Here is a 13,545-nt window from a genome sequence, read left to right on the forward strand (position 1 = left end):
GGAGCCCCTGTCACTGTCTGAAGTGGACTTCTAGGACCAACTCTTAGTGACCGTGGCTCACTAGGTTTCTGTGCCTCCTGGATATGGACAGGTGAGCATCTGTACCCCAGGCCTTCCTTAGCGCTTTTCTCTGGAGCTGAGGGGAGGATTAAGAAGCAACATTAGGCATTTGATTCCAAATGGAATGCCTTGGGGTGAAGGTGGAGGGATGGAGAGGAGTCGGGAGTTTGGGGCTACACCTGGCAGTGCTTGGGGGTATACTCCCAGCTCTATTTAAGGGAGGTCGGTCCCGGTGGTGCCAGGAAATTACGCAGCGCCAGCGAATGAACCCAGATCTCCTTCATGCAAAGCGTGTCTCCAGCCTGTTGAGCTGTCCCTCTGGCCACTGGAATGCATATTTAAGTGAAAGCTGACCTTGCAGTGGCAAGCAATGTGCCATCTAGAATTTACTAGCTGCAAAGGACTCACTTGGAAGTTTTTTATTACAGGGAGATGCTCCTTGTCCCCCTTGATTTTTCCCACCTTGGGAATAGCTCTTGGTACTTAGGTTAAGTTACATTGGTGGATTTTCCCACCCACTCCCCTAGCAATTCATTTTACAAATGGGTACTGAGAGTCTACTGCGCCAGGCTGAGCAGTGGCACTGGGACAGAGCAGTGAAGAAGAGAAACAGTGGTTCCCTGAGCTCATGTCCAAGGAAAGAAATGCTGACAAACCTTAACAGGAAAGTTCAAGGTGGAGACAAACCAGGGTGGGAACGAGGTACCACAGCACCAGAGGCTGCTCATGGCATCAGAAATGGCTACATTTACATGGCTAAATTCCATAACGCAAGTTGGATGAGAAAAATCATATACCCTATATATGAGCTATATGATAAGATCATATCAGGGGCTGGAGCGATAACACAGCGGGTAGGGCATTTGCCTTGCATGTGGCCAACCAGGTTTGATTCCGCCATCCCTCTCTGAGAGCCCGGCTAGCTACCAAGAGTATCTCGTCTGCACAGCAGAGCCTGGCGAGCTACCCGTGGCATACTCGATACACCAAAAACAGTAACAGTAAGTCTCACAATGGAGACTTTGCCGGCGCCTGCAGGAGCAAATTGATTAGCAAAGGGATGACAGTGATACAGTGATGATAAGATCATATCAGGGGCTGGAGCAATTGCGATAGCACAGCAGGTAGGGTGTTTGCTTTGCATGCAGCTGACCCAGGTTCAATTTCCAGCATCCCATATAGTCCCCCGAGCACTGCAAGAAGTAATTTCTGAGTGCAAGAGTCAGGAGTAACCCCTGTGCATTGCTGGGTTTGACCCAAAAAGCAAAAAAAAAAAAAAAATAATATATCATATAAATCATGATATGATGGATACAATATAATTTGGAAAAAAGATAAAGCAAGCTGTGAGCACAGCTCCTGCACAAGTCTACTGAGTGGGATCCACAGAAAAGCCAGTGTGTCCCAGGGGACAAGCCCCCAGGACTGGCAACAGGCAGATGGATTCTTCCTCCCCCAGTCAGAGAGGATTTGGATTCTTACCGGGTGCGAGGGGAAGTCCCCAGGGCACTGTCAACAGGACAAGATAAGATCTTGCTTGTGTCTTTTTTAAAGAGCCAGAATCACTGTTGGGCATGGAAGGGCCTGTCCTTGGGGGTGGAAGTGGTGGCTAGTGGAGACCCAGTGGACAGGCCACTGCACAATGGTCAGGTGAGAAGGGCTGGGGTCTTGGCCAGACAGCGAGTGGGAATCTGAGCAAAACTGAAAGTCACGTTGTGGGTCTGGAGAGTGGTCTGATCAGATGAGGTGGCCAATGAGTACTTGGGTAGACCCCTTTCCCGTGGACTTCTTGCACCGAGGGGCAAACTAAGGGAGACAGAAGTGAAGGGGTGGGAACTCGTGATGGGTGAGATAGGATGTTTAGAAAGAGATGGCACACAGACACCTGGTGACACGAGTCGACCTCCAAGGGAATGTCAGAGCCTGGGAGCAGATGAATGTGACCTTGGTGTGCAGACAGTATTGATATGACCTTTGACCCAAGCAAAGTCAGAAACACGGGGACAGGAAAGAAGGGGGGCAGCCAAGTGAACCTGGATGTGAACACAGAGGAGGGAGGAAGTGAAAAAGTGGGTGGGCCCGTTGGCTCCAAGGCTTGTCTGGAGTCAGAATCAGGCCCAGAACATGACTCTGTCCCACAGAGAAGGGGCTCAGCCTGCCCAGACAGATACCATATCTGGGTGGGACAGCCTCTGCTTTCATCAGCTGTTTCAAAGAAAACTTTCAAGTCCTAATTAGCCTCGCACACCCCTGCAGCTTAGACACCTTAGTCATTTTTCCTCTTCCGGCCTGAGACTCGAAGCCACCAAAGTGACAGGGCAGTGCCCCGCCTGACTCTGGCCTCACTTTGTCCCCTCCCCAACGCGCCACCCGAGGAGTCACCTCCAGGCACTCGCTCGCCCTGGGGCCCAGCTCCGAGACCCAGAGCCAGCGCCGGCACCCCAGTGTCCCCGGTCAGCAAGTCGGGAGGGTGAGGGGCTGGAGCTCGGCCGTGGGCTGGCGCTCAGGCCTGGCCGGGGCGTCCTCCCCAGAAGTCCTGCGGGAGGGAAGGCCTGCACCCCAGCCTCGGCGGGCCCAAAGCGTGGGAGAGTGAGAAGGAAGCCTGGTCTTGACGCCGCCCGTTCCCTGAGGACGCCGCCCCCATCACAGCAGGCCCCTTCCCCGTTACCTGCACGGGGTGCAACCTTGTCTTGGTGTTTCCAATCCCTTCCACTGTCGTCACTGCCATGTGGTGCAAGGAGCAGATGGGCGCCAGGCAGGCGTTGGCCGAGAAGTGGCTGGAATCCCAGATTAAGGTCATTCCTCAGCCCACGAGCCTGCAGTCCCCCCTTTACTGCCCCATGTTCTTTCCTATCACCTCACTTCCCAGGACCCTGGGCTGAGAGCAACAGAAGCCCCTCCCCAGATAAGGCTTGAACCCATGCAGGGTGGCCGGGAGGAGGGGAGGAGAGAAGAGGGGGCCGGAAGGAGTTCCTAGGGATCTCTAGGCTGTGGCCAGAAAACTATCAGCCACCCCTTCTACAGCCCCACCCTGGACACTGGTCAAGCGGAAGTTTCTAGCAGGTTCCAGACCTGTACGTGGACCCCTCTCTGTACAAGGCGCATCCTGTCCCTCCCTGATCCTGGGCTTCCCTAACTTCACTCTCTGGCATCACGTTGGGATGAAAAGTCCCAGGACCCAGGAGGCCCAGCCCCAGACAGAGCTTCCTGCTGTCCCTTTCCGAGGCCCCAGCCCCGCTTCAGCCTCCAGCCAAGGTCTTGAGCGCTGCCCATTGGCTCGGCACTGCAGAGGTGGGTGGCTGGGGACACTGAAGAGAACATGACACTCGTGCTTGCTGGAAAGTCAAGCCCAAGAAGAGGCAGCTTTCCATGCACAGAGGAAGCGCTTCAGCAGGGCTGGGTGCAGCATCCCCCAGGACCAGGACAGACCGGGACCCCCAGCCCACCCTGTGGGACCAAGGATTGCTTCTTGGAGTAGGTGACATTTCCTCTGTGCCAAAGAGCTTGTAAAAGTGAGCCAGATGGGAACCCGTGGAAGAAAAGATGCAGGAGGAAAACAACCCATGCAAAAACCAAGTCATCAGGGGTCATGGCTGCCTCACAGCCGTCACCGGTGCCAGGCGGATGAGGAGAACGGGCAGTGGAGAGTAAAGCCACTGGTGATCATAAAGGACTCATGTTCCACACAGACTAGCTTGGCCCAGAGGCTGTGGCAGCCCGGAGAAGGATCTCGTGGGACTCAGAGAGAGTCCAGATTTTAGAAAGGTCCCAGGTGTGCCCACATACCACCCAGCTCGCCCCCCTCCCCTCACAATCTGCCACCGGCAAAAGGATACACGATCTTGTTCTGGAGCCGATCGTACTTGGACAGCATCACGGTGCACGCTCCGCAGCCCCCTTCTCCGCAGCCCAGCTTGGTCCCGCTGAGCCCCACTGGTCAAGGGTTAAGGCTTGGGAAGTCAGAGAGAAGAGTGGCAGGCTGACCTGCAGGCCCGCAGGCTTCCTCACCAGGGAAGCTGACGTGTCCTGTCCACCTCACAGATGAGGCGAGGCCCCAGATCCACGGTGGCATCAGCACCCGCTGTCCACCCTGGGACTTGAACCCCGCACCTTCCAGTCCCATGGGCTTGGTGATAGGGTCAGCCTCCTGTAGGTGTGGCCCAGATGTGTGATCTCAGGGGCCCAGGGGAGTGGTGGGGGGTGGGGGTGAACCCAGTAGCTGCACAGCTGCTAAGAGTAGGGACAAACCTACTTGGGGACTCCCCAAGTCAGGCTTTTCTCCTCCAGAATCTCTTAGGCTGACAAAGCTCAGGGTCCAAAATTCGGGTCAGGCCAGAGCATAGCATGCACCCACAACAAATTCAAATGATGTCTGAGATCGGGGACCACCTCTGGTAGCGCCTCCTAGGCAGATGGGGGAAGGAAACGTCTCCTTTGAGTCTGACCAGTGTGGACCCCGCAAGTCTACAGTCCAGACATCATGACAGCACTTTTGGCAGAGCTGAGATCTTCTCACTCTTCCCTGGGCAGGCACCCAGCTTGTGGCTACCGGGTGGATGCAGGGAGTTGCAGGCTGTGGCACCTGGCCTCCTCCCTTGTTTTTTAAAATAGAGTTAGTGCCTTCCTGTGGTCTGGACACCAACACTCATTACCATGTGCTCATTTTACCTTCCCAATAATTAAAAGCCAACAACACTGAGACCCACCACATAACGTGAGCTGTGCCAGGTCACACCGCCGCTGGCATCTCCTGGAGGGCTGGGCCAAACACAGCCCTGGGGTGGCAGATGTGGGGTCTCCTTTATCATTATGCTGCTGCTTCCAGCACACAGCTGGGGTGTCAGGGCGAGGGGGGCCCCTAGGTCCTGGAGGTTCCCCCTGGCATCACTATTCAGATGACTGAGGTTGGATGGAAACGAATGCGAGTAGCACAAAGTCTCGCAAGTAGATGGTTCTGGAAGGCCTAGCACGCCAAGGCTGGGACGTCTCTTTGCCAGAGCTCCCAGGAAAGGAGCCACGAGGATTTCCTATATGCGTGCCAACTTTCAGTTTCGGGTTTCATTTATGGTGTGAACTTTACCCCCGGCCAACTCCTGTATCTCCCAGGCCCTAAAAATACCATTTGGAAACTCAAACGGATGTCCTCGGTTTCTCAGGAGGAGCCTATGTCCCCCAGGCCTCCCAGGCAGGCGTGCTGGACAGGGCGTCCCGTGCTGTCCCTAACCATCTGGCTCTGCTGCCTGACAGAAGCTGTGAGGCTCCAGGGCTGTGACCCACCTCCAGCCCTGCCCCCCTCAGATAAGAAGTCAGGACAGACTGCATGAGAGGCAGCCCCCTGTGATTGCGGCAAGCCAGCCAGGAGTGAGCGCAAGCTTCCGTCCAGGTTTGCCTCTGATGTGGCATGACAACCCTTCATCTACCTCCATCCGCTAAGGGCGAGGCACTGCACTCCCCACCCCATGCAGAGGGGTGTTCTCTGAGGTCTGGAGCAGCAGCTGCCTGACAGGAAACCTCCAGAGGGTTTCTAGTTGGGAGGAAGCTGGCAGGTCTGGCTCTTAGCTCTGTCCCAGGCCCTACAGCTCTGGTCAGTGAGAAGGTCCAGGTGCCACATCCAGGGCCACCCCCAGCGCCATCCCAGGGATTGTTGGAGAAGTCGATGGGAGAATTTGCAGAAGCCCTGAACTCCGTGCTTGAAGGACTCTCCAAGGTTGTGTCTCTTCTGTTTGCACGGGTAAGGGGGTCTCGGGGTCTCTGGTTGCTTTCTGCTCTGAAGGAGCAAAGGGCTCCCCGTGGCCTCCTTACACGAGAGAAGAGAGCACCCTAGGGGCCTGGGCTTGGACACCTCTCGCCCTCAGCAATGCCACAGGAGCAGCACCTCTCCACACAGCTCTGCTCGGAAACATCCCTTTCCCCTCAGCATCCTGACGGGCCGCTCCCCATGTGCAGAGCCAACAAGGTCCCCTTTGCAGAATCTGCTTGGGATTTATCAAAACTCTCCAGGACAGGAATAGCTGGAATGACCCTCACTGGGCTGGACAAGACTTTCAGGTCTGTCGTCTTAACAGGCCTGGGGAAAAGAGCGTTACCAGAATCTTCCCACCAAAGGCATCTCAGAAAAAATTCCTTCCTCCAACGTCTGGGCCTGGCAGACTCAGGGAGCTCGACTGGTTCCCCCAGGTCACGCGGCTGTCAGTGTCTCAGCCGCAAAGCTGGTGCACAGCCCTATCCATAACTCTTCCTCCACACCCAGCCTCCCCTCCTGTCTGCAGGAACTGACACGAGGCTCCCAGGAGCGTCCCCACCTTCTCCCAGCCCCCTTCTCCAGAGTCAGGATACTCTTTCTTCTCAGATAGGCCAGGAGGGTTGTTTCTGGGTCTGCATGTTTCTCCACCACCTACAAAAACAAACACAAAGAAACATCCGTCATGGGGAGAACTGGCCTTGGGTTTTCCCAAGAATTGGGGGAATTAAAAAATCTCTTGTGTGGGGTGGGAGGGTGAGTGTGAAGCCCACCCAGCACTACTCCTAGCTGCGGGTTCAAGGAACGCTCCTGGCCTGGCTCAGGGACCATATTCAAACGCGGTTCAGCTGCATTCAGTACAAGCATCTTAACCCTACTCTCTTGCCTCCTTACCCCAAACTTTGCAGAGTTGACAGGGATGTACTAAATATTAGGGGGAAGTAGGATTTGCTTTTGAAAAGTCTGTAAAACTGAACCTATTCGGGGCTGGAACGAGAGCACAGCGGGTAGGGCGTTTGCCTTGCACGTGGCTGACCCAGGTTCAATTCCCAGCATCCCATATGGTCCCCCAAGTAATGGCAGGAGGAATTCCTGAGTGCGTGAACCAGAAGTAACCCCTGTGCATCACTGGGTGTGACCCATAAAGCAAAACACACACACACACATACAAAAAAAAAACCTGAACCTATTCAACCAGCCATACTATATGCTGGCATCCTCTCCATCTCCCTCTCCACTAAATTCTGCTTAGTACTCCCCTCAGAACCCACTACCAAGCATACAGGTGTTGCAGCAGCGGCTGCAGGAGTGACCGTGTGCCAGATGCCGTCTCCTCAGCGCATCCACCCCGCTGCTGGATTGGGACCTCTCACAGAGGCATGGACCAGTGCTAGCCCTGAGAGATCAGCTCAGGGCCACGCTCACAGAGAAGGGTGAGGGGTGCCCAGTAGGCAGCACAGACCAGCACTGTCACACCTGTCCCTTATGTTGGGGAACAGGCGTTCCACATAGGAGAAGGCAGCGTCCATGCCAAGATGCCCCTTCTCAAGGAGAGACGTTCAGGGGAGTCTGAAGAAAACTGTCCCACCCACCTTACACATCAGCAGGGTGAGAGGGTTAGGGTGACTGACAGGGTTTCCCTAGCGAGAGCTGTGCAACGAGTTCCACGTCTCACTGTGGAGCAGGAAGTGTCTGGCCCACACCTTAGGCTAAAGGGGCTTTAGAGATGCCGCAGGTGTGGCCTACAGGCAGCCTTTGGGGTTGGCGTGGGAGGGCAGCGCAACAGCAGAGATGGGATTACCAGGTGCACTAGAGAGCGGCCATGGCGGGAGACTGGCCTGCTGCCAGCGTGTGGGAGAACGAAGGCGACCGGGGAAGTGTTGGCCATGGGTCTCCTGCAGTGCCTCCAACAAAGAGAGTGGACTTAGGGCATCACTCAGTGGTTCTCAGAAGGACCACCCTCAGGGGCTGATGGCCAGGAAGCACAGGGGGAACACAGCCCAGAGTCTGGACGGAAGGGGTCTCAGGACACCTGAGGTGGAGGGAGAGCAACAGGCCTGAGAAATGGGCGCTTTGATGGCCTGAGCTCCGCAGTTCACTGCTCTCTGGTGTGAAGGGAGAGCCTCTTGAGCAGCCTTGCTGCCCTCCCTTTCCTGCCCTGGACTAAGTCTGCGTTTGGGATTTTTTTTTATTATTATTGACTCAGCATAATCAAAAAGGCCACAAAACTGACAGAATTTGCCCCTTGAGTAAAGTTTAAAGAAAAGTGAAAGATAAGTTTCCTTTGGTGATTACACCCAAGACTCCAGTTTACTCAAAGTTCAGGTTACAAAGTACACCTAGAAGTGCTCCCTTTCCTTTCAAAGATGAGACTGTGGCTTCCCAAGACCAAAATCCGGATTCATTTTTTCCTCTGAAGACAGTGAGAGTCTCTTAGCTCTCTTCCTCCCTGGACGGAGTCTACCATTCCTGTCCTGTGGACGTGTCTCTGTCCCTCAGAGTCATGCCTGGCTCAGTGTCTTCAGGAAAACACTCTCTCTCTCTCTCTCTCTCTCTCTCTCTCTCTCTCTCTCTCTCTCTCTCTCTCTCTCTCTGTCTCTCTGTCTCTATTTCTATCTCTGTCTCTCTGTTTCTCTCTCAAGGAAAATCCAAGTTCCTAAGTCATCTTCCAAGTGTCTTCAACAGACTCCAAGCTTCCATTTCAACATTTCCCCCATCCTACTTCGCCCCAAGCTTTGTGCTCCAGGAAACAATGCTGCTGACCCTGCCTTTGACTATCCTCCTACCTTCCACCTGCATCCTACTTATGGAAGAGCCCAGACCTTGCTCAGGAAAGTCTTTCCATACCTCGTAAGCCCTCAGTGCCCAGCCCTCAAATTACTACAAGGAATGGCTATGCCACTCTCAAGGCATGACAGCGGGATTATGCCCCAGTAAAACTCAACCACCAAAACAGTGGCTGAAACAGAGCATAACCCATCCAGTTAAGCTAAATCTCATTATTCCAAACTGATCTTTCATAGACCAATGAGTCAGTGGGATTAAGAGGAAGAGTTCTCCCTAATAGAAGAACGCCTGCTAATAGAGATGGTGGGCCACAGAGGGGGAGTCACAAATGAGGCTAAATAGGAAAAGGGGTAGAGGTTTGATAAACACAATATCACAGTCTCAAAATATCTCCTCATAGATCATTATAAAGGGATGAAAGAGTCCTCCCACAGGGGCAAGCCCTGGCGGTCACACCTTAACCCAGTGATCTGAGTTCTCTGTTATCACAGATAATGGAGAACATGTACGTGATTGCCTCCTGACACAGCAGCTTGAGAAGGGCAGGTCATTTCTCTGGCATTGCTGTGCCAAATGCAGGCTTGAATTGAGGGTGCAACACAACTTAGTGTGAGAGGCATCCTAAAACAATAACTGGACTGTCTCTTCCTAAACATCAGTCCCAAAAGACAAGGACAGTTGAAGAGTTGTTCTGGGTTAAAGGGACTAAAGACTGGTGGAATCTAAGTGCAAGACACAATCCTGCCTCTGGATTTGGGGGCAAATCATAAATGATGATTCAGAAACATCCACGTAATGTTGCATAAGATTCACTGAGATAGGTCATCATGTTAGAGCAGTTTTCCGAAGTGGGCAATGCCACCCCTGGATGAGGTGGTATGAGAACAGTGAGGTGGTAGGCTAGAAAGTGCCTTGGAAGCACTTTCTGTTTGTTTCCTTAGAAGGCAGATTTCTGAAATGGGATACTGAGTGATTTTTTTTTCCTAAAAAAGGAACAGTAGATCAAATAAATTTGGGAAACTCTAAATTAGATCATCACCAGACTTCCTGATTTTTCTAAATAGATTATGTTTCTATTCAGACTATTTTTAGTTTTAGTTTGATGGGAACAGGGATCTGAGATCTGAAAGTGACTCCTACATGAAATTATGCTCAGAAAGAAGACATTGTGCTTTATATGTTTAATTATAGTAATTGAATACAAATAAATACATAATTTATATTTGTAAGATGTGAACATATATGTATATATGTACATAGAGAGAGAGATGTAGTATGATAAAACAGTTGTGACAAAACTGTTTATAGGTGGTGGAATGCAGAAAAGGTCACTGTCACTATCACTGTCATCCCATTGCTCATCGATTTGCTCCAGCGGGCACCAGTAACGTCTCCATTGTGAGACTTGTTGTTATTGGTTTTGGCATATCGAATACGCCATGGGTAGCTTGCCATGTCCTGCCCTGCAGGTGAGATACTCTAGCTTGCCTCTGAGAGGGGAGGAGGAACCGAACTCGGGTCGGCCACGTGCAAGGCCCTACCCACTGTGCTATTTTACAATTGTTTTTAATTCTTTTTGCAGCCTTTTTAGTGAGCTTAAAATAATTTTAAACCACCAAGCTTAAAAATGAACGTCTTCAGTAGAAGGTTTCTCATTCCATTCGCGTTAATCAGGGATCTCCCCAGCTTCAACACTGTGCAAAGTGGCTCGAGAACATCTCCATGGAGCATCTCACAAGAAAAGCCTCTGTGAACTCCCAATTGGAATCTCTGGTGATAGCCTCATCCCGAGTCTGGTCCTACAGCTGGTCCTTGGGCTCCCAGGGGCAAGTCCCTGATCCTGGACAAGTGCACTGACCCCACAAGCTGAGCAGGAGCTGCCCACTGGGCTTGGATAGGGGACAATCCAATGAGTGATTTCCTCACTGACACTTTCACGTGGCCTCAAAGGGATTAATCCTGGACCCTTTCGGCTGTCTCACACATGTTCAATCCAGACTCCTGCAGGGTCTCTGCTCTCCACTAGACAGTGTTGTTCATCCAAAAATAAATAAATCAATAGCAGTAGTCCTTCTGCACCACCATCCGTGAGGAGCAGCAGCTCCGTCCCTCCAGTGTCCACCTGCACCCCAGAAACCCTCAGGGTGTTTGATTGGTCTCTTCTACCGGGCCCTCTCAAGAGCTGCTAAAAGCACCATCTGAACAGGAGGCTTAAGCTCACAGTGAGTCACCACTGTCTTAAGGCTTCTTTGGCAACTTCTTTGCATAAGAGCTGGATAACAAAAGATGGATTACATCCTGGAATCCGAAATGAAACAAATGTACAGGAATTTTTGATGGACAGGGAATTTCCTCCTTTGACATTCTTAGAACTTCATCTCCTCTCTCCCTGCCTTGCCTGTCAATCTTCCCTTCCGTTTCTCAAGAGATTGACTGTTTATTAATTGCAAACATGGATATTCATCACGGGAACCGGCTGTCATAGAAGCTTCCAGAGAGAGTATGGTTTTTGCATAGTGATATTCCTTAGAAATGTTACATCGTTTTTCTGAATGTGAAAATAAAACACAGAGGAAAAAAATTTCCACCAAGTCAGCCTTCCTTGGAATGTTCCTTACTAGATCTTATATTTTAAGAAAAACGATCTTCAGTGAAGAGCAGAGTCTGGGACCAACACACCCAAATAAACGGCTTCAGAAATAGTCAAGTCTTCATGTCAAATGGGACCTCGGAAGTCATGACACAGTCACTCACCTATGTGAACATTGCCTAGAAAATTCTCACAGAAGCTGCCAAGTTACACTAACAGGAGCAAGCTGCTGCTTAACTCTCCGCAAAGGACCTGCTGAGTGTAACTAGATTCTTGAGAATACTGGATGTCAAAGTTTTCCTACTGCAGTGCACTAACTCTTGGTTTGCTGCTAGATGTCATTCCTGAAAAGCAACGGGCACAGAGAGACAACTCTGAACCCCGAAGAGCAGACTTGACCACATTTCCCAGTGCCTTCTTAGGGATACTACTACATCTGACTCCAACTGTCTTAAGAGCAAGGATGGGGCCGAACCCCAGGAATTCCCTTTCTATTAACCAAACACACCTGGGAAAGTCAATAACCAGGTGGCCTATTAAGTACAGTTTAGTTCTTAAAATTACATTCTTGGGCCAGGGCTATAGCACAACAGGAAGGGCATTTGCCTTGAACTCTACTGACCAGGGTTTGATCCCCGGCATCCCATATGCTCCCCTGAGCACCGCCAGGAGTAATTCCTGAATGCAGAGCCAGAAGTAGCCCCTGAGCATTGCTGGGTGTGACGAAAGAAAAAAAGGAAGAAAGGAAGAAAGAAAGAAAGAAAGAAAGAAAGAAAGAAAGAAAGAAAGAAAGAAAAAGAAAAGAAAGAAAGAAAGAAGAAGAAAGAAAGAAGAAAGAAAGAAAGAAAGAAAGAGAAGTGAAGGAAGAAAGAGAAGAAAGAAGAAGAAAGAAAGAAAGAAAGAAAGGAAAGAAAGAAAGAAAGAAAGAAAGAAAGAAAGAAAGAAAGAGTGAAAGAAAGAAAGGAAGGAAGAAGATGGAAGGAAGGAAGGAAGGAAGGAAGGAATGGAAGGTAGGAAGGAAGGAAGGAAGGAAGAGGGAAGGGAAGGGAGAGAGGAAAGAAGAGAAAGAAAGAAAGAAAGAAAGAAAGAAGAAAGAAAGAAAGAAAGAAGAAAGAAAGAAAGAAGAGAAAGAAAGAAGAAGAAAGGAAGGAAGAAAAGAAAAAGAAGAGAAGGAATGAAAGGAAGGAAAGAGGAAGGAAGGAAGGAAGGAAGGAGGAAGGAAGGAAGGGAAAGGAGGAAGGAAGGAAGGAAGGAAGTGAGGGAGGGAAGGGAGGGAGGGAGAGAGAGGAAGAAAGGAAAGAAGAAGAGAAGGAAGAGAAGAAGTAGAAGAGGAAAGAAAGAAAGAAAGAAAGAAAGTAAAGAAAGGAAAGAAAGAAGAGTAGAGAAAGAAAGAAAGAAGAGAAGAAAGAAAGAAAGAGAAAGAAAGGAAGAGAAAGAGAAGAGAGAAGAGAGAAAGAAAGGAGAAAGGAAAGGAAGGAAGGAAGAAAGGAAGGGAAGGAAGGAAGGAAGGAAGAAGGAGGAAGGAAGGAAGGGAAGGAAGGAGAGGAAGGAAGGAAGGAAGGAAGGAAGGAAGGGAAGGCAAGGGAAGTTACATTGAAAGTTACAGTTTCTCATCTCAAAAGTACAAACAGTTGGGGCTGGGAGATGGTAAAGCCATTAGGATGCTTGCCGAGCCTGGACACAACAAGATTTGATTCCCAGCACCACATGGTCCTCCAACTATCACCGGAGGGCCGCCCTGGAGCCCCGGAGGCGCCTGCAGGAGGGTGGTTCCTGATATCTGCCCAACACTGCAGGACCTGAGTAGAACAGAATCCTCAGGCCCTTGTGCTGAGTCAAAGGCCAAGAATCACCAGTGTGGCCCCTGGCCTTCTATGCCCTAGTTGGAACCCAAAAAAATAAAGACTCAATAAAACAAAACATATTACATTGCCCTGTGGGCAGTGGCTCCTGGGAATATCATCACACACTGTGACTACATGCCTGTTCCCAAATGTGCACTCCAGGCTCCTCACATCTCCAGAGTCAAGCTGAGCATCTCCTCAGGTGTGGAAGGGTGAGTTGGGGTGGGGGGGACAGCGTAAGGGGGTCTGCACCCACCATCTCTGCACCTGCGCTAGAACTGCAAAGTTGGACTCCTCTGGGGCTGCAAGCATGGTAGGAGACCGGAGGCTCCCTCTCCCCGTCTCCCCCCCTTCCTGGGTGCTCCTGCGCCCGTGAGGGTAACCCGCGTGGGCCATCTTTACCAAAGCAAAAACTCTTCGATATTTCTCTACAAAACCCAGTTGGAGGAAGCCGACCTCTGTGAAAACACGGAGGCTTGCCACAAGATGTCAGTGTCTGTCCTCCCCAAATCAGAAGCCTCTCG

General features: G+C 51.1%; 1 protein-coding gene across 1 annotated transcript in view; it reads right to left on the reverse strand.

Annotated features, from left to right (window-relative positions):
• XDH (xanthine dehydrogenase) overlaps positions 1–13,545 on the reverse strand; it is a 171,660-nt gene that overhangs the window by 157,158 nt on the left and 957 nt on the right. Inside the window, exons 2-4 of the mRNA XM_055121366.1 lie at positions 6,397–6,454; positions 3,897–3,993; positions 2,729–2,837 (exon numbers count right to left, since the gene is read on the reverse strand). Coding sequence (XP_054977341.1) covers positions 2,729–2,837; positions 3,897–3,993; positions 6,397–6,454 — 264 coding nt within the window. The remainder of the gene's footprint in view (positions 1–2,728; positions 2,838–3,896; positions 3,994–6,396; positions 6,455–13,545) is intronic.

Source organism: Sorex araneus, chromosome X (genome assembly GCF_027595985.1).
Source record: "Sorex araneus isolate mSorAra2 chromosome X, mSorAra2.pri, whole genome shotgun sequence".
In the NCBI taxonomy this organism is placed as follows: Eukaryota; Metazoa; Chordata; class Mammalia; order Eulipotyphla; family Soricidae; genus Sorex; species Sorex araneus.